Below are 21,637 nucleotides of genomic sequence, written 5' to 3' on the forward strand. Positions count from 1 at the left end.
CCATCTGGTTTTCCAGGGGCCTCACCTCCCCCTGCAGTCCCCGGTGCGCCGGCGGCGGGCGGGTTTCGGAGCAGGTACTTGAGCGCGGGGCACACGCCCGTCCGCGGCCCCGACCCTGGCGCTGCCTCCCATTCCGTGGGCAACACTACCACCTCCCGGCCGCCTGCCCGCCCTCCCCTGCCGCTGCCCGGCCCCGCGGGCTGCATCAGAGAGCGATGCGGGGAGAGCTCAGCCTCCCGGCTGCCTCCCGGAAGCTTGGGGCAAGGAGGAGGGAGGATGGACAAAAGGTGAAACGAGGAAAGGAGCGATATGCATTTTAAATGAGAATGTGATCTGAAAGTATTGGAAGAATGTTTGTAATACCGGGAAAGATTTGTTTTCGTTGTAATAAGCGTTGATTTTGCCATAAAATCCAGGTGGTGTGGTCCGGGTTCTGTAGTCGGTGCCGGGAACTTTCTAAATTAGGTTTCTACCAGATGTGCTCACACCTGTACACCAGCCTTTGCTTTCCGTCGCTGTTCTTTGAGGCGGAGCTGTCGCTGTGTCACCCGTGTCAGCCAGCTCACTGCACCACCGGTGCCGTCAGTGCTCGCCCAGCGCCTGCTGGTGGGGCCCCCAGAACATTGCAACATAAACCTGAACGGCTGTTCAAGGCAAACACGCGAGTCTTGTGAGCACCAGTGACATGTATTTACTTTTATTTTATTTTTAATTTTAATATTTACGGGAAGGGTTTTTTTAGTGTATTTACATTTTTCTAGTTTCTACGGTTACTTGTGAAACTATTCTCTGAAGATATTTTAAGACCCCTCTCCCAGAACTTCTGATGAATTAAAATGCTTACCAAGACCGTACAGAACACAGTGTTGCTGACTTAAAAAAAACTTTTTGCTTTACATAGAGAAGATTTTAATTTTACCTATTTGGAAACTAAAGGCAGCAGAATGTGTTTTAATGCATTACAAGGCTGTTTTTTGCAAATCTGCTCAGGCAAACTGTTTCTGCTGAGAAATGCTGTAAGGTCTGAGGTTGTTCCTGCCCCACTCACCAGGACATGGCTGAATTCAGAGCGCACAAAATATCTGATATATATAACTGATGTGCCCAGTGGTATATTTCTAGAGAGCAAAACCAGACTGGGTTTATCAAGAGTCAGCAGAGACAGTCAACAACTTACTCTTGTGACTTGTGAGATTTCCAGAAAGAAGTGAGTGAAACTGCTGAGTCTCAGGCTGAGGTTGTTGGATGGAACTAGGCAAGCAGCAGCACTGTCTGGTTTCTCTCACTGCTGCCAGGTGTGGCACCACGAAGCTCTCTGAAACAAAAGAGCTGCTTTGGAGCAACCCATCAACTTTTCCAAGTCCAAACCTATACTTACATTGAAGGAAGTTAAATTAAATGTTGCTTTTCTAATTCTTGGAGGAAAAAAAACAGAGAAAGAAAGGAAGGAAAATATTTTATTATATTCCCTCTATCTTATTTTGAAAACAAAAGTCCTTTCTAAAATTCATAGACAGATATTTTGCAGTTCTAAGGTACTTGGTGTTTTGACATTAGATTCAATTATTTAAACTGAATTGTACTACTTCAATGCAGCTTTCAGCTTTGCAAAATGCTTCTTGTTTTCATAGGTTATTTGGTAAAATAAACTTGAAGGATTTACAAACAGGAATTGCAATTTTAAAATATAGGTTTTTAAGAGATGATGATTGTTATTTTTACAACTTCTATTATAGTGTGCATCTCTGTGAAACCAATCAAATGTAAGGAAGAACAAATAATTTACCTATTTTGAACTTGTTAATTATGACTAACAGATTTGTGCTTGTTGATTGTTTCAGTGTTGTCATTAAGTTCTTCTACACATTTAAAATTCCCACTGTTACATATCTCTGCCCAAATTTGAAATGCAGGAACAAGCTGTTGCCAGCAAAATCAGTTGCTCCTTGCCAGTATAAGTACCTTTAACATATGGCTTAAGGAGCCCTGTTTAAAACACGGCCTCTAGTGTTAGTGCCAATGTCTCTATGTTTTGCATGGCACTAAGTAAATTGTCAACAATTGCTATTTGGTTGAAATTCGTCTGGCATTACCCTTCACTAAAAGAAATTATATGTGCAACCTTAATCCTGCTGGAGAACTGTCCCTGATTGACTGCTGCACCAGTATAGAGCTCTAGTGAAGCCGACTGCACTCCAGGGCAAACCAGCATTATAAATGATTGAAAGACCCAGCAGGGGAAGGGGTGTGAAAGCTGTACAATATTGAGTATTTCATTTTAAGGACAATGAACTCCTGGAGGGGAAAAAAGCTACAGATGTTGGGTCATTTAATTTTCCAGGTAATGTGACTATTACTGAATCACTGCAAACACTGTGTGGGGTTCTCAACTTTTCCTGAAGAGTAAGGGGGAAAAAGTGTCAGGGTATGTCAGGGTGAAGTTGGTTTCTTAGAGAATTTGGTGATGCTAACTATCCTTATCTGTATTAGAGATCACAGACAATAATGTTGCTGCAATTAACGTGGAAGTGTGTGATCTTGGGAAAGAGAGATCTGTTATGGCGAGAGCTCTTTAGAAGGTTTAAAAATTGACTTCTGCTAACAGAATTACTGTGGAAAATGGTAGGAATCCAGTGTAGGTAAGGACTACAATGCCAGATCTCCTAGTAAGTAAATATTGTGCCAAAATCATTAAAATGCTGCAGCTTTCAGATCACTTTGCTGTCTTGCACAGCTCAGTGACATTTACACCTTTGCAGGGAAACTGTTGTAACACTGATGAGGAAAAGGAGGATCTTGATTGTGACAGCCTTTGAAACTCAGTTTGTGAATGAGGACGTGATGTGAAGTGACCTGATAGTCGCATGCTGAAGTACACCAGTCACCTTCTACATTTTATCAATTTTCTTGTTTCCTGGAGAAGAAAATTTGCTATTAAAAGTATTAATATGTGATTAAAATTACAGAAATACTGCCTTTGATTTAAAGGCTGTGCACATGAATTGAATAGCAGTAAAAATGTTTCAGCACTAACAAGATCTGACACAGGAATCTTCAAAAGCCCCAATTCCAGCAGTGCTCAGAGTTGCTTCCTTTGCTGTTTTGTTGCCAAATCATTTTGACAATGTGAGGAACAGTGCCTAAACACTACTATATGGCAGGGAGCCAAACTGCTGAGCTATGTCAGCCACTTCAGTAGTCTGAGTAATGCAAAGGCAGAGCACCCTGAAAAGCAACTGTAAATTTATGATCGATAGTTGGTGTAAAGGTGCATCTCAAGACATCCTGAGTTCTTAGTGATTTGTAAAAGGTGGTAATTTGTGATGCTACTACAAAATGCTGTTACTACTGCTGCTGGGTACTGCAAGGTGCCATTTTCCTGCCTCTTGTATACCTCTATAACGTCTTGCAAGGCAACATGCTTATCTTCTGTGGGTGTTATAGGAGGAAAAGGTATGGGTTTGAATGACGCGAAGCGTGGGACTGCCAATTTCTTTTTGGTTTTTTTTGGTTTCCTCCCATACTTATAGTAACAACAGCTTGATCTGAGTTGTATTTGAGGAGAGAATAAGATTTGGGCACAGGTCACACAGTGTGTCTCTAATTTAGAGCATACCAAATTCTAGCCAAGCAAAGCACCAGTAGGGGGGATTGCACTAGGGTTATAGTATATTCTGTGTTCTGGAGGGCATGTGTGTTTGGGTTTATCAGCACGTTTTTTTGATGTCAGGTCTGTCTCTAGATAGCACAGACATGATGGCAGCTCATGGTTTTCCAAGGCAGATTAGGAATACTTAGCACAAGTAAATCAGTGTGGCTGCCCCTGTGACCAAGCTGCTGCTTGGTATCTCTCGGTGTGAGCAAAGGCCAGTGTGTAAGCAGTCAAAGGCACTAAGTGTCGGGTGTGAGGGCTGGAACGATGTGACACAGCTCTGTTGAAGTGTAGTGAGAACAACGCTGAGGCTGGCGTAGCACCAAATGCTTTATAGCAGTGCAGGTCAACTGGAAAAAACCTTTTGCTGGTATCGCTTTTTTTCCAGTTGAGGACCTGGTTTAAGCTGTCCTGGCAGACCTCTTTTACTGGGATTAACTGTGCATCCATTAAGAGGTTTGCTAACTCAGCCTTACTAATACCACTGTGTAGAGCAATCGGTTTAGATCCAGGGCTTTCAGATAGTGGCATCCTTCTGGTCCTCTGCACTGGCTACCTGCTTTTAGGTGTTGGTGATGGGAGGGTATTGCAAGCCAGAAACCTGTCTTTGGGCATGTCTGCTGTTACTTTCTTTCTTGCCTTGTAAAGCTACCCGAACTATTTTCAGATGGGCAGCATTAAAAGGAAATGAGTCTGGCTGTGGTATCTCTGAGATCTTAAGATCCAATTTATCTTTGTTACCTGGGTGAATTAGCCCACACAGAACTCTGCGCTCTCATGTCATTCATTGATTCCTGCCTAGTGAAAATCTCCTTCTACAGGTCTGCATTGTAGAGGGTACATGAGCTTTGGTAGCCTGGCCAAAATGATGAAAAGGCAAAAGTCCATCCGAATAGCAGTTCAGAAGAAGGAGGTATTAATAGGGTGAAGGTACACAGGAATTTGGATTTTGCAATTCTAAATCTCCATCTTTCAAATTTCTTATCTGTTTATATTTAAAATGCAGACAGGAGAGATTGTATGTGTGTGTGTTAAATGTAAAATGCATATTGGAGACAAAGATCAAATTTACACTGCAGTGCTGGTGGTTAAATTACAAATTTGCAGGCCATTATTTTGTAGGTGATTTCAAAGCGTATTAGCACTTGGTTGCTAAAAATTCTGATTCAGTTCTTAGAGCACACAAGCAGCTCTGTGACTGTGGTTTGTTGCCCTTTGCCTGGTCCCGTTCCCTGAGCTGACTCCCTCAGCTGCTCATCTTCTCTCCCCACCGTGACTACAGGGGCCTTTGGCATTTTCTGTCTCCTTGGAAGATCGTCTTCTGTCAGTCTCCCAACACCTCAAATGTCTATCAACACCTTGCAGGGCAGCCACGAGTCTGGGTCATGACTTCCTGTTGTGAGAGAATTTATTACTAGACCTGGTGTTAATTTTGCTTCAGGAACTAGAACATGCACAAGCCGAACATTGGAGTTGTTAATTTTAATAGACTTCAGGTAAATCTGTGATCAAATTATCATATGGGTTTGTTTACATGGATACGGACGCTCATATTTATAAATATCTCACACTGTTGTCTGGAAAAGGCAGAGAATCAGAGATTTTGAAACTATTAAATTTACATATATCCCATCCATGTTGTTGTTTTATCATCCTGGAATGTCCACAGGCAACTTAGCTCCATATGCTCTTTTCCACATTCCCACCAAGCACCATTCTTACTTCACACAAAGTAATAAGTTTTCAATTTCTTTTTTTATAAGAAAGATAAATTGTAAATTCAAGCTCTCAAAAGTTACAATGAACAAAAGACTCCTCAGAAAGTTTGGCTTCTTTGATCAAAAAGGGGTAACACTCCTGCTGCTAATGGTTGTTAATAATTCACAAACAAGATTTAAAGTGAGAATAACATAAAGGAAAACTGCTATTGCTAGAAGCTCTGAGCTGTTGTAGCTTTGATGATGCTCCTTAAGCTGTTGTAGCTTTGATGATGCTCCTTGCTGACACTGAGTGGTGCAATTACCACATGCTGGAGGAGAGCTGCAATTACCACATTTTCTGAATCAACTGCTGAGATATTTTTTTAGTTGGCATTCGTATTTATTTATGTACTCATTGTACGTAAATTTTTAAAAGTGCTTCCCCAGTACTTGTAACAGAATACCAGAGAGAGACATAGATATTTCTTTCTTTTTTTTCCCTACCATAAAAATAATCCCTACTGTGAGCAGTAGTCTGTACTTCCAACCTAGCTGAAATCACTGTGGGAGTCAGTGGGGAGCTCTGTGTAAGAAAAATTGCAGCATGGAGTGCTGGGGGCCTTGAGAAATTTTGTACGAAATTGTTTTGCCCTTTATCATGGGTGGTGTTCATTTGTTTATTTTTGCAAGCACAGTGGTAAAAGTGGGGATAATTAACCTTTTTGCTGTGGATTTACCAAGGACTCAGAGCTGTTTGGGGAAGGACTCAAATACATTATTTTCATTAAATAGTGTGATTGCTGTGATTGGCAGCACAAAAAGCAGCTTAAGTGTCTGCTCATACACCTATGAATGTATTCTTATGTCATTTCAGCTGCTTGTGATTTCTTTTCCCCTGTCTTGCTTTTCTGATAGAAATATTTAAAGATTGCTCTGAGTTTGGGAGCAAATTGTTTGGAAAATTTGGTGCTAAAATGAGTTCATCTATTTTCAAGAACGAAGTGACAGGACATATTTTCACCCCTTCATCAAAAGACTGTCTGGACCCTGAGTTTGGAGATTGACAACAGAGACCAGGCATGTAGCTTGTTTGCCCATGGAATGTGTCATGGCATGTATAGTAAAGGTCTAAAAGGGAGCTGAACAGTTCAAATTTTCAGTTTTTGTTTTGGGAAAAAAAACAAACAAGAAAACAAAAAAACCCGACCTCAGTCAGACCACAAAAAAACCCTCACCTGCCATGAAAAAGTATTTACTACTTTGTTTAAAATCATTAAAATATGTTCAGAAAATATTAGAGTTACAGTAGCACTGGAAAAAGACAGGAAATAATCAAGCAATCTTATGTGTCCTTCTGTAGACATGTATATATGACAAATTCTTTTATGTTATGATCGGATGATATTTTTAAATTTTTTAAGACCTTGCTTTCTTCAGTGTTAGTATTTGTCCCTGCAGTGTAAGGCTGTGAGCAATCTGAGATCCAAAGTATTCCACCTCATCAGCTGTAGTTACTGGATGGCATCCAGCGATCAGGCCTTAGCTTACCCAGTACCATGAGAAAGGACAAACTTTAGTCCTTGGTCTCCAACGCCACAGCTGGCCATACGAGATGTCCCATGTCAAATCCCTGTGGAGCTCCACGTGTCAGTGCTTGTCAGCTCTGTCAGGACACAGAAAAAAAAAAAGACAGTTGTCTTATCAGGCCTAAAAAGAAATGTAAAAATGCACACATTTGCTGAAGTTTCAGAAATATTCTTCTATTTTTTGTTTGTATACATATGCATGTGTACAGGTGTAGGCCTTGTCAGGGACATGCTTAGTCCATTGGATGACAAGCAGATCCAGTGTTTCTGGCTCCTTTGCTCAGAGACAGAGGTACAGTCTCCGCTCTGGGCAGGAAATCTTCAGAAATTGCTGGAGGAGGGTATCTTGTTCTGTCTGCCTTTGCCGTTTCACACAGCATGCGGAGGATGCATTTTCTGGAAGAGGCAGAACAACATGGGTTGAATAGACAAGATACCAAATACAGTGGCGGTGACTCACCTCATCAGCTGCATCTTGCCAATGGCCTCGCACCTTGTGAACTTCATTTAATTTATCTTTCAGTGGCTGACCACTCATTTGTCATGTCGACAGGCAATGGCCACCTTAGAACACTAGCTACCATTATGGAGTCACTGAGACTGAAGATAAAAGGGAGAAAACAGCAAGAAATATAAAACTGCTAGTCTGTCTCTAAACACATAGCTGGATAAATGGTCGTTGTGAATCTGTTTGTGCATGAAAATACAGCTATTCTGTTGGTATGAAGCAACTTGATCTACTTTAGCTTCAAAGAAGAGCATAAGGCAAAAAGATATGTTTCATTATATGTGAGAAGGAAGTAGATATTCATAGGCTATTGACTATCCTTGAACTGAGCATTCTGACTCAGAGGAAATGTAGATGTATAGAGAGGAGCACAGAGAAGATGGAAGCCATTCCTCTAACTGGATACTTCCTATTATGAAAACACACTCAACTATTTGTTATCAGAAGATTTCAGATGCCCTGTTACTGTATAATGGAAACATGTCAGAGTCAACGGTTTCCCTTGGGTGTCCTCTGAAAGAGTTTGAGAAATGTGAAATCTGAGAAACAGAAAATTTTTGGGGAGGGGGAAAGTGAGGACTGTCCACTGGGCTTTTAATCTACAGGAGAGGTTAAAATTATGTTTTCTGGAAAACTTGCAGATCAAGGTATTTGTATCTTGGTCTGACAGAGGAGTCTTGAAAAGGAATCACTCGAGTCTTCACCATGTCTTATAAGGATAAATCTGAATTTTCTCATTTGTTGAAGAGCATAAGTAGTATTTCTTAGTGGGCAAAAGTAGGTTTCAGTGGTAGAAACTTCCACAAGCAGAGGCAGAACCAATGTGTAAGGGTAACCCTAAAAATTGGAGGTGTTATGGGAGATGACAGTAAAGAGTTTTCATTATGATTGAATATTAATTAGTGACATGGCTATTAATGATGACAGTAATTAACAGAGGAAGGAAAGACTTGTCATTGTCCCAAGGGTGAGTAATGAGTCTTGGCAGGTGATAAATAATGGTTCAGCAAACTCAGCAGAAAGATAATCTGTCTGCCTCAGGACAACTGGAGAGCAGCTATAACATCTTCCAGGCTCTTGGCAATATTCAGGAATGACTTCATGTTTTTAACAGAGACAAATTAAAATTCCTGATCTTAAGTGCTGCTTATATTCTTGAGTGGCTGATCACAGGAGTTGTGTTTGAATCGCACCTTCAGCTTACTTGCCCCTTTTAAACCCTTCTTAATGGGCAAGAAAGACTGGGGAACCAGCTTTCAGTGTTACTTGAATTTTATATTGTAGTTTGATGGAAATTGAATAGGTTCCTGAAAAGCAGCCTAGAGCTGGGGACATGATCATTCTCTGTAAAAATGGAGTGGAACTTAATCCTACATTAAGTATTCCTATACATCTGGAAAGGGATCATGGAAAATGTACTTCACCTCCCTTGAGCAAATCAGTGTAACATTCCAAATGTTTTTCAGGTATCAGCTGTCACATCACTTGGCAATACAATGCCTAAGAGATCACTACAAACCTGTAACCTGAGACCAAAATCAGGAGAAACAGTGGCTTTTTTATTTTGGGGGATGAACTGAAAATCCAGGAAAGATTCCAGTTTCACTTGAATCAAGACAGTATTTTGTGAGGTTTTGTTTCTAACTATACAGAAACACTTCAGTTTGAATCTTCTTGAATTAGTTTTCTAACCAGAACTGCTGTGTTCTGTCTTTAAAATTGTTTTGTTTTGTAAAAGGTGAAAGGGAACATTCATGTTTATTAAATAGAATACTTTATTAACAAACTTGTCAAAACAGCATTTGCTGGCTCTAAACATATTCCCCATATGTTATTCAGCTACCAGTGTTCACTAGATATGTTCTCAGTTAGCAGATAGTTTTGGACCCCTCATACGTATTTTTCTGAATAAATTTATTGTTCACAAAAAAATGACGTGACCTCAGGATGCTTCTGGCAAGGTGGTTTCAGTAGAGACAAGGTGGTGCTGGCACTATTGCCAGAGGCATTGGTTGGATGTTCTGCAGTTCTGGTGACCCCAGTGCAAAGAAACAGATTTAAATTTGAAAAGTTGCTGAATGGTAAAGTAGAGGGGGAGACCATCTTGAGAGACATTACAAGAGTTCGGTTGGTTTAGTGAAATGGAGATAGGGAGACAAAAGTGTTAGCCCACTGTAGAAACATTCAGGAGAAACTGTCAAGGAAGAAGAATAATTCTTTTTCTTCAATGATAATGCAGGTATGATATAAAATGCATATAAATTGCACATTAACAAACTCAGGCTCAGAAGTTACAAGAACAGTTCAATCTGTAAAAAAAAAAAAAAAAAAATTAAAAAAAAAATCTGGAATAACTTTCCAGATAATATAGTGGCAACTGAAATTGCTCCTAGGTGGAGTTAGCAGGTGTGGAGAATGACCATATTGCTGAGAATACAAGCTTGTGAGGTTGGTCCTTTAGTGTCTGGTTCATTGATACCTTAAAGACAGATTGAGACAATGCCCAGCCGCTGCTTCTTGCTCACATCTGTTTGCCCAGTACTTAAATGAAATCAGATGCTTCCCTTATCATCAGGAGCTCTGCTGGTTGTCTGCAGGGAACAGATAGGTTGTTTCACTGCCTTGAGTGGGGGTTGGGGGAGGTCAGATCCATATCCTGCTTGCTGCTGTAGCCTGACTGAAGAGGGTTTACTGGTGCTCCTTGTAGTGTTGTCGGTCTACTTATATTGTCAGGGGAGTGGGAGCTGCTATCCCCTTCTTGTGGTAGAGCCCATACTTTTTGGGGGGAATTTCACCTGTAAAGGAGAGTTAGTCAGACCTGCAAATAATTGCAGGGACTTGGGACACTATCAGTGCCTGTTGTCTCTCTTGTGCCACATTGTAATTGTGACTCCTTTATTGTATTTAAGGTTTGCTGAGGGCATAGGATAGTCTTGTCCACTTCTGAGCTCAGAAGTGCTCCATGCAAATAAGTTCCTCTGGGATTTTAGTAAGCCTGAACTGTAGCAAGTTTGCAGGCAACACAAAACTGTGAGGAGCTGTTGACTCCCTCAAAGGCAGGGAGGCTCTGCAGAGAGACCCCGACAAATTAGAGGACTGGGCAAACACCAACCATGTGAAGTTCAGCAAGGGAAAGTGCCAGATTCTGTATCTGGGATGGGGCAACCCTGGATATACATACAGAGGGGGGAATGAGGTCGATGGTCGATGGCAAGTTGAATATGAGTCAGCAGTGCCCTGGCAGCCAGGAGGGCCAACTGTGTCCGGGGGGGCCTCAGGCAAAGCGTCGCCAGCTGGTTGAGGGAGGGGATTGTCCCGCTCTGCTCTGCACTGGTGCAGCCTCACCTTGAATACTGTGTGCAGTTTTGGGCACTACAATGTAAGGATACAAAACTCTTAGAGAGCGTCCACAGGAGGGCAGCAAAGATGGTGAAGGGCTTTGAGGGGAAGACATATAAGGAGCAACTGAGGTCATTTGGTGTGTTTGTCCTTGAGAAGAAGAGACTGAGGGGACACCTCACTGCAGTTACATCTTTCTCCTGAGGAGAATCAGAGGGGCAGGCACTGATCTCTTCTCTGTGGTGACCAGTGACAGGACCCGAGGGAAGGGCCTGAAGTTGTGTCAGGGAAAGTTTAGGTTGGATATTAGAAAAAGGTTCTTCACTCAGAGGGTGTTTGGGCACTGGAACAGGTTCCCCAGGGAAGTGTCATGGTGCCAAGCCTGCCACAGTTCAAGAACTGTTTGGACAATGCTCTCAGGCACATGATGTGACTCTTGGGGATGATCCTGTGCAGGACTAAGGATTGGACCCGAAGATCCTTGTGGGTCCCTTCCAACTCAGCATATTCTGTGATTCTGTGATTCATATGGTTGGTCAGTTCCTTTTTGTATGCTGTCTTCAACTGATGCATCACAAAACATAGCACAGCTCATTAAGGAGGGTAAGATTGGAGGCTGCATGGGCTGTACTGTCCATACCCTGGTTTAGTTTGTGATCTCAAGCAACAATGGCAAAGAGCAACATCAGGACCTTAAACTTCAGAAGAACAAAATTCCAGCTGTTTAAAATATTAGTGGATGAGATCCCCTGGGAAACTGTCCTTAGGGAGAGAGGAGCTGACCAGAGCTGGCAGCTCTTTACAGACACTTTACTTAGAGTACAAGAGTTCTCCATTTCAGTGTATAGGAAATCAAGCCAGGCAGGCATGGCTGAGCACAGATCTGCCTCTCAAACTGAGGAGCAAGAAAGAAATTCGGAGTCTGTGGAAGGCAGGGACATGTGGCCTGGAAAAGAGTACAGGTGTACAGTTCAGATGTGTCCCTACACATGCGATCAGGAAAGCTAAGGCACAGATGGAATGGGATTTGGCAAGAGATGTGAAAAATAACAAAAAGGGCTTCTATAAGTACATAGGTAAAAGAAGAAAGGCCAAGGATAGTCTACCCCGCCTGATAAAAGAGAAAGGAGAACTCGTAACAACAGATATGGAGAAGGCCAAGGTACTCAGTGAGTCCTTTCTACTGTAATGAAGAGCAGGTTCAAGGCCACCTGATGAAACCGAATAGGCACAAGTCTATAGGGCCTGATGAGATGCATCCAGGGTCCTGAGGGAACTGGCTGATGTGGTTGCCAAGTCACTCCATCACATTTGAAAATTCATGATGGTCAGGACAAGTCCCTGGTACCTGGAAAAAGGGAAACATCACTCCCATTTTTAAGAAGGGGAGAAAGGAAGACCCAGGGAAGTACACACCAGTGAGCCTCCCGTCTGTGCCTGGAAAGATCATGGAGCAGATCCTCATGGAAGCAATATTAAGATGCATACAAGACAAGGAGGTGATCCAAGACAGGCCAGCATGACTTCACTAAGGACAAATCGTGCCTGCCCAATCTGGTGCCCTTCTACGATGGAGTGACTGCAGCAGTTGACATGGAAGACCAACTGATGTCATCTACCTAGACTTCTTTAAGACCTTTGACATGGTCCCATATGACATCCTAACCTCTAAATTGAAGAGAGATGGATTTAAACAGTGGACTATTCAGTGGATTGGGATGTATTAGCTGGATGGATGCAGCCATAGGATTGTGGTCAATGGCACTACACCCAGGTGGAGGCTGGAGACAAGTGGTGTCCCTCACGGCTCTGTCTTGCGACTGGTGCTCTATAATATCTTCATCAATGGCATAGACAGCGAGATTGAGTGCGTCTTCAGCAAGTTTGCAGGTGACACAAAGCTGAGCAGTGCAGTTGACACAACAGAAAGATGGGATGCCATCCAGAGGGGCCTGGATAAGCTTGCGAAGTGGACCCATGGGAACGTCATCAAGTTCACCAGGTCGAAGTGTAAGGTCCTGCACTTGGGTTGGGGCAATCCCAGACCTGAGTACAGACTGGGAGATGAGCTCATCATGAGCAGCTGTGCAGAAAAGGACTGCAGGGTTCTTGTGGATGAAAAGCTGGACAGGATCCAGCAACATGCGCTTGCAGCCCAGAAAACCAACCACATCCTGGGCTGCATCAAAAACAGCATGGCCAGCAGGTTGAGGGACAAGATTCTGCCCCGCTACTTTATTCTTGGGAGACCCTACTTGAAACGGAGCATCAGCACAAGAAGGACTTGGACCTGCTGGAGTGAGTCCAGAGGAGGGACACAAAGATGATCAGAGGGCTGGAGCACTTCTCCTGTGACAACAGGCTGAGAGAGGTGGAACTGTTCAGCCTGGAGAAGAGAAGGTTCCAAGGAGACCTTATTGCAGCATTCCGGTACTTAAGGAGGGGCTTATAAAAGAGAGGGAGAGCAACTTTTTACAGGGGCAGGTAGTGATAGGACAAGGGGTAATGGTAATTAGGACAAGGGGTAATGGTAATTAGGACTAGGTGCAAAGAATTTTTTTACAATGAAGGTGATGAGGCAGTGGAACAGGTTGCCCAGAGAAGTTGTGGGTTCCCCATCTATGGAAGTGTTCGGGCCAGGTTAGACAGGGCTTTGAGCAACCTGGTCTAGTGGGTGTCATCCCTGTCCATGGCGGGGGAATGTGAACTGGTTATTTTTACGGTGCTTCCAGTCCAGGCAAGTCTGATTCTATAGAATATTACTGAAGCTATTAGTCCACTGTATGCAAATGCAAATATTTCTCAGTAAATTGACTGTATGCTGAGAAGGGCTTGGTGTTATGTCTGCACCCAGACATGGCATCATTAGGTTGTGCTGCACACTGTTGTAACTTGGTATGGACTTGCTAAATTGCCTCCAAGTGTCTTTGCTGATTGCCTTTGATTTTGGACAACTCAAGTCAACTGGCTTGTACAGACCATTATGTTTCATTTTAAGCTTAACTTTCTGAATATGTGATTTAACTAAATTTTGCTGCCCTGTCACATTGTATTTTCATAACAGGCCTTAGCTTCTACTGAACAGTGATAAGTTTTCCACTTGTATCATTTTCATGCAAGCAACAGAGAGGCTGCATACATGTAGAGGATTAATCCTAGAGAACTTGATGCTCTTTATAAGGTAGCAACAACTTTCATAATACTTGGTGGGCCCTGAAAACCTAATGAATTAGCTGATGGACCTTAAAGACTCACTTCTCTGCTCCTGGCCACCAATCAGTTTGTGTGATCACTAGCAGGTGACAGTCCCTTGGTTACAGGCACTCTGAATACCACTTCCTTCTCCAAGACATTGCTTGTCTCTGGCATGAGCAAGACCCTCCTCTGTCTTTTTTTGAGTGATGTTTCAGTTTTGTATATTACATGTGTGAGGTACCATCTCCTTTCTAACTAGTGCTTGCATAAATGTAACTGTATGCTGAGGTGAGAGAGAAGCAAATGGGAGACAAGTTACATGGAACCACTAGAGTAATATCTGACTTAAGTTATGTTGTTTTCTATCACACAGAAAACTTCTTGGGACATTACATAACCATGTAATTGCAGTGTAGCACAAGAAGGAAAAACATTCTGCAGCCTCAGTGGAGATAAAAAAGAAAATGGAGTAAAGTTCACGTCAGTTCTATTGTATATATCTCAGTGTTATCTTTCTCTAGGCTTCTCAAACCCTGTGGTCTAGGTGTTTAATGCTTTCTTCTTTGTTTGTTTGTTAAGGTTCTGATATTGTGCAGTGGCTTATGAGGAACCTCAGCATTGAGGATACAGGTAAGGTGACCACAGTTGAGGAGGAGCAGGTACTCCATCTATATTGTGTGTGCTATTAGACAATAATTACTATTTTGTTGCAGTATACAATACCAGTAGAACAACACAATTGATTTAAACACTGGAGGGAAGGAAGAGGGAAAGAGTTAGGACTCATTATCTTAATGAAGTGTACATTGCAGCACAGAGAAATATCATTGTAGGAGTTTTAGCTTGTCTGTGAAACTGTTGCTACCTAGGGAAGACTGATTGATTTTAAATTTGTTCGCAGAGTTAGAAAGGAAGTTGGTGTATGTGTGTGGTTAAGCAGGCAAATGCAGTAGCAGGTTTTCATGGTGAGAAGAAAGGGAGCCATGACTGGTGGGACATGCTGGCCAAGGATGACACAGACACCGTCATGGGATCAGGTGACAACCTCCAATTTATCGCAGCAGATAGGTAAATCAACAGATAGATAAATGGATAATGAGCCAAAAAGAGTGATCGGTGCGTGGGCACAGTCCAAATAGTTCACTCTTCAGAGAAAACAAAATAATTTTGACTCAGTTATGATCTTTTGAGAAAAGAGGAAAAAAAGATCTGCAGATCCAGAAGTTTCTTTTTCTTTTCAGGAAAGGGAAAAAATCCAGAATGTCAGCTACCAGTTTTTTTGCTGCCTTACTGTCACCATGTGAAAGCAGAGATAGAGTGTTGTATCATCCAGCAGGACATCCCTATAAACACATCCCTTCTCATGACTCCTGTCAGGTCCCAAATATGAATTTCAGCTGCAAACAATAGCTTTATTATCTACCTGGGGGTGCATGAGCAGCTGATGTGTATTTTTCAGTTCTGAGAAAGTTGATGCAGCTTTTGACAGCTGGCATTGGTTGAAAATCTGTGCAGCTATGCCTGTGTGCTGGTGAAGGTTGCCCTGGCAGCTCTAGGAAATGTATTCTCCTTTGCCTCTGCACCAGTTTTTCTCTAACAAGTGGCAATGCTACAGTGTCAGGATGTGTCATTATGAATAAATATCCTGCTAATGACCTGATGTTGCAGGTGTTTGTTGGATTTGTTAGAGGCAAGTGAGGTTCACTGATGGAACAGGCTTCTTGTCAGCTGTCACCTGTGGTGGATAATGTGCTTTGAAATTAATTTCATGTTCTAGAGCTGAACTAGTGTGTGACATTTTGTGAACGCAAAACTAGCAAGTTAAACTTTTGAGTGGTGCTTCATCTGTGTTGTAAAGCTGAATTCTGCACTCCTGCTTTGCGTGGTTTGGTTGGAAGTAGTAAGGATGGGGTGTGTGTGCAGAGAGGCATGTGGGCACCAGATTTCACAAGTCATCACCAGAGCTGCTGTTGAAAGCAGAGAAATGTGCAGTGCACGCCTTCCTGATACTTCCCTGCATTTTTCTCTCTTTCACAGGGGAAGCAATACACTTGGGAAGTCTCATTGCTGCACAAGGTTATGTCTTTCCAATTTCAGACCATGTCCTTACCCTGAAAGATGATGGGACGTTCTATCGTTTTCAGGTTGGTGAGCCCTCTGACTCCCTTGTGGCCCCTTCCACTGTCCCGGCGGTAATACAGCTGACAGTGCCCACCCTTTATTCCTGAGCAACCACTAGGTCTATGAAGCCAGGGATTGCGGCTATCTTGGTAGACGCCTTAGGAAGTTATGAAGTCTTTTCAAAAAGATCTGCTTTAAAATCGCAAATTACACTCTACTACTTTCTTACCTACAGTTTTTACATAAATTAATGGGTATGTCCTGTGATTATTTTTGATACGTTATTTCAAGGCTGTTGTACTCAGATTTGAACTAAGCCAGGAGAAAGAAAATGTCTTTCAGGCTCTAACTCTGGCACAGAATTGAGTAGCCATTCTTCTGTGCAAAATGGAGGGCAAACTTAGGAGTTGGACATTCAAGCTTTGGCACAGCAGAAAATTCCAAGTTTTACCCTCTCTTGCTTGCAGATTGGTGTGGGAGGGGGCAAGCTTCAGACTTTGGCTCTTTACAAAGGATGTGTAACCTTGGCAGTCACCTAAACTGGGACATCTATATCCCTCAGTGTCCCTGTGCCTCCAGATGTGCTGAATTTTTAAAGCATCCTGTGCTTGAGTTCTATGCCCTGTCCAAAGTCTGCCACTGTCAGCTTCTTAGATAACTGAGTGCTTGTGCTGCAACAACTCCTTTTGGACAGATTGTATAACTTTAGAAGAAGCGGTAAGTCCAAACCTGGAGTCCTACTGCCTAATGCTACTGTCTGAATTTGTGTTTTTCTGTTACATGATCTCAGCCAGATCCCTTATCTTTCCTGTGACCTCTTTTCTGTTCACCCTGCTGTTCCTCCTTTACATTTTTCCCTCTTTTTTAGCTTTTATTTGAAAAGCTGGTTCTGCACTTTGCATCTGATGTTGCTGCTGCTTGTTCTCACTGTCCTGCTAATGTGGTATTGTATTATCATATGTGACCAATATCTTGGTGAACAAAGAAGCCCAGGAGATCACAGACCTCCTCTTATCTCACCCCACCTTCTGGTTACCACACATCATTCAGACACAAATTTTTCATTGCAATTCCTTTTCTTTTCTGAAAGTTCTGCTTTCCTGTCGTGTAAGATGTGACAGAAGCAGGGGCAATACTGATTGCCCATTTAACTGTATTTTTCTCTTTTTTAAAAGGATGACACTGTAAGAAGTTGTTCCTGTGCAGCTCTTAGGAGCTACATTTCAATATAATATAATTTCCTTTTCTTGTTTTAAGTCTGTGTAAACCACATCATCAAACTGACTGCTTGTTGACTTTTTTCCTTATCTTTTCTTACAACTTTTGCATATTCCTTGCTTGTTGACATTTCTTGCAACAGACCTCCTCAGATGTTTTCTGCAAAAGTAACCTGATAGAATCACGTTTCCTTTCCACTACTCTCATCTTGCTACTTTGTACCTCAACATCAGTCTCTCCTTTAACAGTAGCTCTTCATATTCTGAAGTTCATAAGATATATATAATTGAGGAGTATTAAACCCTGTATTATTTGAATACTCCGTGTTTTCTCACTGTACTTTGGTGCAAGGAATAGTCTATGTGTTAATGTCCTATGCCCATCTGTGGCTTTACATCAGTAGTGCAAAGCAGTGTTGTATAATTTGTGTGATCACTGGGACATTATTTTTCATTTATGTTAAATCTGAAATACAGCCACATACAGTAATATCTTGTAATTAATTGTAGCAACGGCAATATGCAGACCTGGTAGAAAACAAAAGCAGTAAGCTTAGCAGGACTTCTGCTTTTGGAATGACTCTAAACAGCTAAGTTTTGACCTCTGCCATCTGCTATAATTAAAAAGTAAATTGTTTTGTAGTCTGCCAACCATACTGGTAACTGCTCCAAAAAAGCAAGTGCTATGTAGCATAAAGATAAGGCCATGAGGTTTGTCATGCTTTAAGAAAAAATAAAAATTCAGGATGTGAATTTCTGGGGAAAGAGAAGGTTCTTAAGTATAGAGGATAAGAGGTCCACATTCAAATGAGCTGGCAACACGGTCTAAAATTTTGTCAGGACACTGGACATTCTCCTCAAGAGATGCTTGTATTACAGCATCTCTGTTTACCTGCAGTGAGGAATGTTAAAAGTCATACCTTTCTGGAAAAGCATCCTCACTAATACGGAGATCTGTAGCAGTGTTTTCCCCTGAGGGCAGAGACTGTGTGGTTGACTTTGTGATTCTTCTTTTTGTACTTGTAATGTTTTTCTGCGTTTGAATTGCTTTTCATCTCTTAAATTGCAAAAATGTCTATGTTTTTTCTTAGGCACCATACTTTTGGCCCTCAAATTGCTGGGAACCAGAAAACACAGATTATGGTGAGTATAATTATTTCATTGTAGAAAGTTAGTACAGAAAGTCTGTGATGGGAAAAAGTGTCCTTAAAATAATTACTGCTTGCCATCTAAACCCTTCATCCACATAGCTGTCAGATGGCAGCATTAGAGGCAGATATGTGCCCATCTCAAATACATGAATTGAAATCCTGGAGTGTCTCAAGCCCATGGAGCTGTAGCCATTGAACTCAGTGGGGCCAGAATTTTACCCGTCGTTACTTACCTTCATTCTCCCATAGCTCTGTTCATTTCAGCAGGATTTTTGGCAAGCAGAATACTGGTTCTTGGGAATCTTAAATAATACCAATACTGCTTTTGTGGGAGAATATACTGTAGCTGAATCTGATGTGTTGATCAATAAAATTTACTTCATCTGGGCACTTGTCTCACTGCTCAATAAACCAGTATATAATTATTGGCAACCTATAGTTAAAATAGTTAAAAGTTCTCTGATATATGACATCGGACTTATTTTTCCAAATTTTTTAAGATTAGCAGATGATAGGGTAAAAGAGAAGACTAAGCATAGTTTATGAGCTAATAAACTGCAACATGGTGTGTTAAGCATGTGAGTGCCTGCAGACAGTGATAATACATAAAGAAAATATGTCAGTGTTGTTATCTTTAGCTGTCTGCATGCAATATTGCTGTCTCTTCCAGAACTGCATTTCTTTCACAGTTAAATGATAAAATTAATTATTGTATCCTGGTGTGGCTTTGGAAGAGGAAGTGTATCCTTGTGTGCACTCATAAAACAGAAGCTTCTGGAAGTCCTTCTTTTATCTCATTACCTAAGATTGGTTTAGAACGCCTCCCTGAATAATCAGTTTGTTTTTTTTCTTTCCTGGGTTATAATTAATCATCATTATGGATTCTGGAAATCGTTTGCTAGGGTGAAGAAGTAGTCTGCTATGGTATGTGTCAGGACAGTTCATTTGCAGTCCTCATCTGCGGGGAAGCTAGCAGAGACTTACGTGTTTATCCCAGTGAGGGAACTGCTTTGGAGAAAACATGATGCTGTTCAGTATATGCAAAATAATTTCCAGATTTTACAGTCATCACACATATATCGCTGTGTGAACTGTGCCAAATACGTATTCTGTAAATACCAGAATAACAATGTGAAAAGGGAAGTTTCTTTTTTTTCCCTACAATGTCAGATAAATAATTGGTTTTGCAGTCAGATTATTGTGCTGCAGTGGTATTGACTGGAGCAGTACACCCCAAAATAAAACCCTATATGAGCTGACCCACAGCTGGACAAGCTTCAACTGCATTAGCTCTGAGCCCTGTAGTAACAGATTTGCATCTGTCCCAGAAACCTCTAACATATGCTTATAATCAGACTTTGCATATCGGAGGTCTGTACAGATGGAGTCTTCACAGGAATTAATCCCAAACTAGCAGTGGACCCAAATAAAACTCAAATCCCAGCAGCACTTCATACTTTTTTTATTTGCATGTGTCCACTTACAGGACAGGAACTAGCCTGCTAATGGCAGGTCACTGCCTCGCATGAAACAATACTGTGCAACAACTGACTCTCACTTTATTTGGTGTCATAAAGGGCTTACAGCGAAAACTGCCCTTGAGAGGTATAAATACAAATGAACTGGTTGGCTCTGGTTACCATGCATGATACTGGCTCGTTGTATGAATGTTAAAATTATAGAAATAGCATAGAATAGAACTACATGAGTAGCGCTAGGACTCTTGTATAGTTCAGACCTAATTATATACCCAGGGTGTGCTGTGGACCTTGTGTTTCAACCTGTGATGGAAATGGAGTGAATTTAGCAGATCCAGGTGAGACTTTCCCAGAAGGCAACCTGGGACTGGTTTGGTCTTCTGCACTGGGCTCATCTTGACCCTCAAAATCCCAAACCACATGAGTTTCAGCAGCATCTCATCTGCCTACGGTGAAATGTGACAAGCCTTCTCTTAACTGTTTGAAATGTGTAGAATAAGTGGATGGAGCATATTAAAAAATGCCAGGATATACCTTTAGGGTCTGGCCCATATTTCTGTTTTCATTTTAATGTCCTTCATTCTTATTTTTATTTTTACTACAAAAGCAGAAAAGAAGTGCAGGTGTATTCCCAAAGTCCTGAGAGGAACAGGTTGCTAATTCTGTGTCTTTTACCAGCCCCAGAAGCAACTGTACCTCTTTTGGACATCTTGTTAGGTCCTGGCATCTGCTCTTAGCACTTTTAAATGAGATGTCCAAGATGTTTAGGGCCTCTGAGATTACTAGTGGGTGATGTCAACTGCATGTTCAACCCTCTCATTCCTTGACTCGTGTTGCTTTCTGATGAAAATGAACAATCTGTGGACCGTTTTTTTCTTCTTTTTTTATAATATCTAGTACTAATAATCTGTCTGTAATTGTTTTCCATTCTGTTTCTCCCTTTAGCCATCTATCTTTGCAAACGGACCATGCAGAACAAAGCTAGGCTGGAGCTGGCGGATTATGAAGCCGTAGGTACACTGCTGCTAGAGTTTACAGCTGGGACTTGCAGGGATGGCTTTGCTTGCCAATTGAATGCTGCCATTTTGTGCCTTGGGGTCAGCCTTTACCGTGTCTTTTTCTTAATTGAGAGAATTGTGTGAAGGTTGATACAGAGACAACATCAGGAACATTACTGATGAACGTCCGTGGCTTTGCGGTGTATCAAATTAAAGCATCTGCTGTATAGCCAGCTCTCCAGGATTGGGGCAAATTACACAGAAGTTTAGCTTGGTGTCCTGTTTCTGGTTAAGAAATGATGGTTTATATAGCAGATTTTAACACATGGAAATGGTGGATTTCCAGTTGCACCATTGGCCAGTTAAATTGTTCATGATCCATCTAGTTACAAAAGTCTTCAGATATTAGACTTGGAACAATATGCCACGTAAAAAGTATTACTCAAGTTTATTCAGAATGTGTTCTCTGATATGAAATTATTATCGATAAAAATATCCCCAACCTAGGTGTCAGACTGTGCAGGGGTTGGGCAAAGAGGAGTGGGAAGATGGAGACAGGAGGGGCAGGGCTGTGTATTTCTTTGAATACCAGCAGTGTAACACTCTGAGCAGCTGAACTTTTATTTCTACCATATTGACTTTTTTCTGTTTACTAGCTCAACAGTGTAACAGCTGAAATTCATATTTGGAGT

General features: G+C 41.7%; 1 protein-coding gene across 8 annotated transcripts in view; it reads left to right on the forward strand.

Annotated features, from left to right (window-relative positions):
- RGS6 (regulator of G protein signaling 6) overlaps positions 1 to 21,637 on the forward strand; it is a 266,750-nt gene that overhangs the window by 174,748 nt on the left and 70,365 nt on the right. For 7 of the 8 annotated variants that reach the window (XM_027749251.2, XM_039389088.1, XM_027749261.2 and 4 more), the window contains exons 4-7: positions 14,560 to 14,610; positions 16,018 to 16,124; positions 18,410 to 18,461; positions 20,893 to 20,957. In XM_027749251.2, coding sequence (XP_027605052.1) covers positions 14,560 to 14,610; positions 16,018 to 16,124; positions 18,410 to 18,461; positions 20,893 to 20,957 — 275 coding nt within the window. Of the gene's footprint in view, positions 1 to 14,559; positions 14,611 to 16,017; positions 16,125 to 16,794; positions 16,819 to 18,409; positions 18,462 to 20,892; positions 20,958 to 21,637 lie in introns of those variants that run through there. The other variant, XM_039389091.1, reaches the window with a different exon arrangement.

This window comes from Pipra filicauda, unplaced genomic scaffold, assembly GCF_003945595.2.
Source record: "Pipra filicauda isolate LSUMZ 115617 unplaced genomic scaffold, ASM394559v2 scaffold6_size6359152_pilon, whole genome shotgun sequence".
In the NCBI taxonomy this organism is placed as follows: Eukaryota; Metazoa; Chordata; class Aves; order Passeriformes; family Pipridae; genus Pipra; species Pipra filicauda.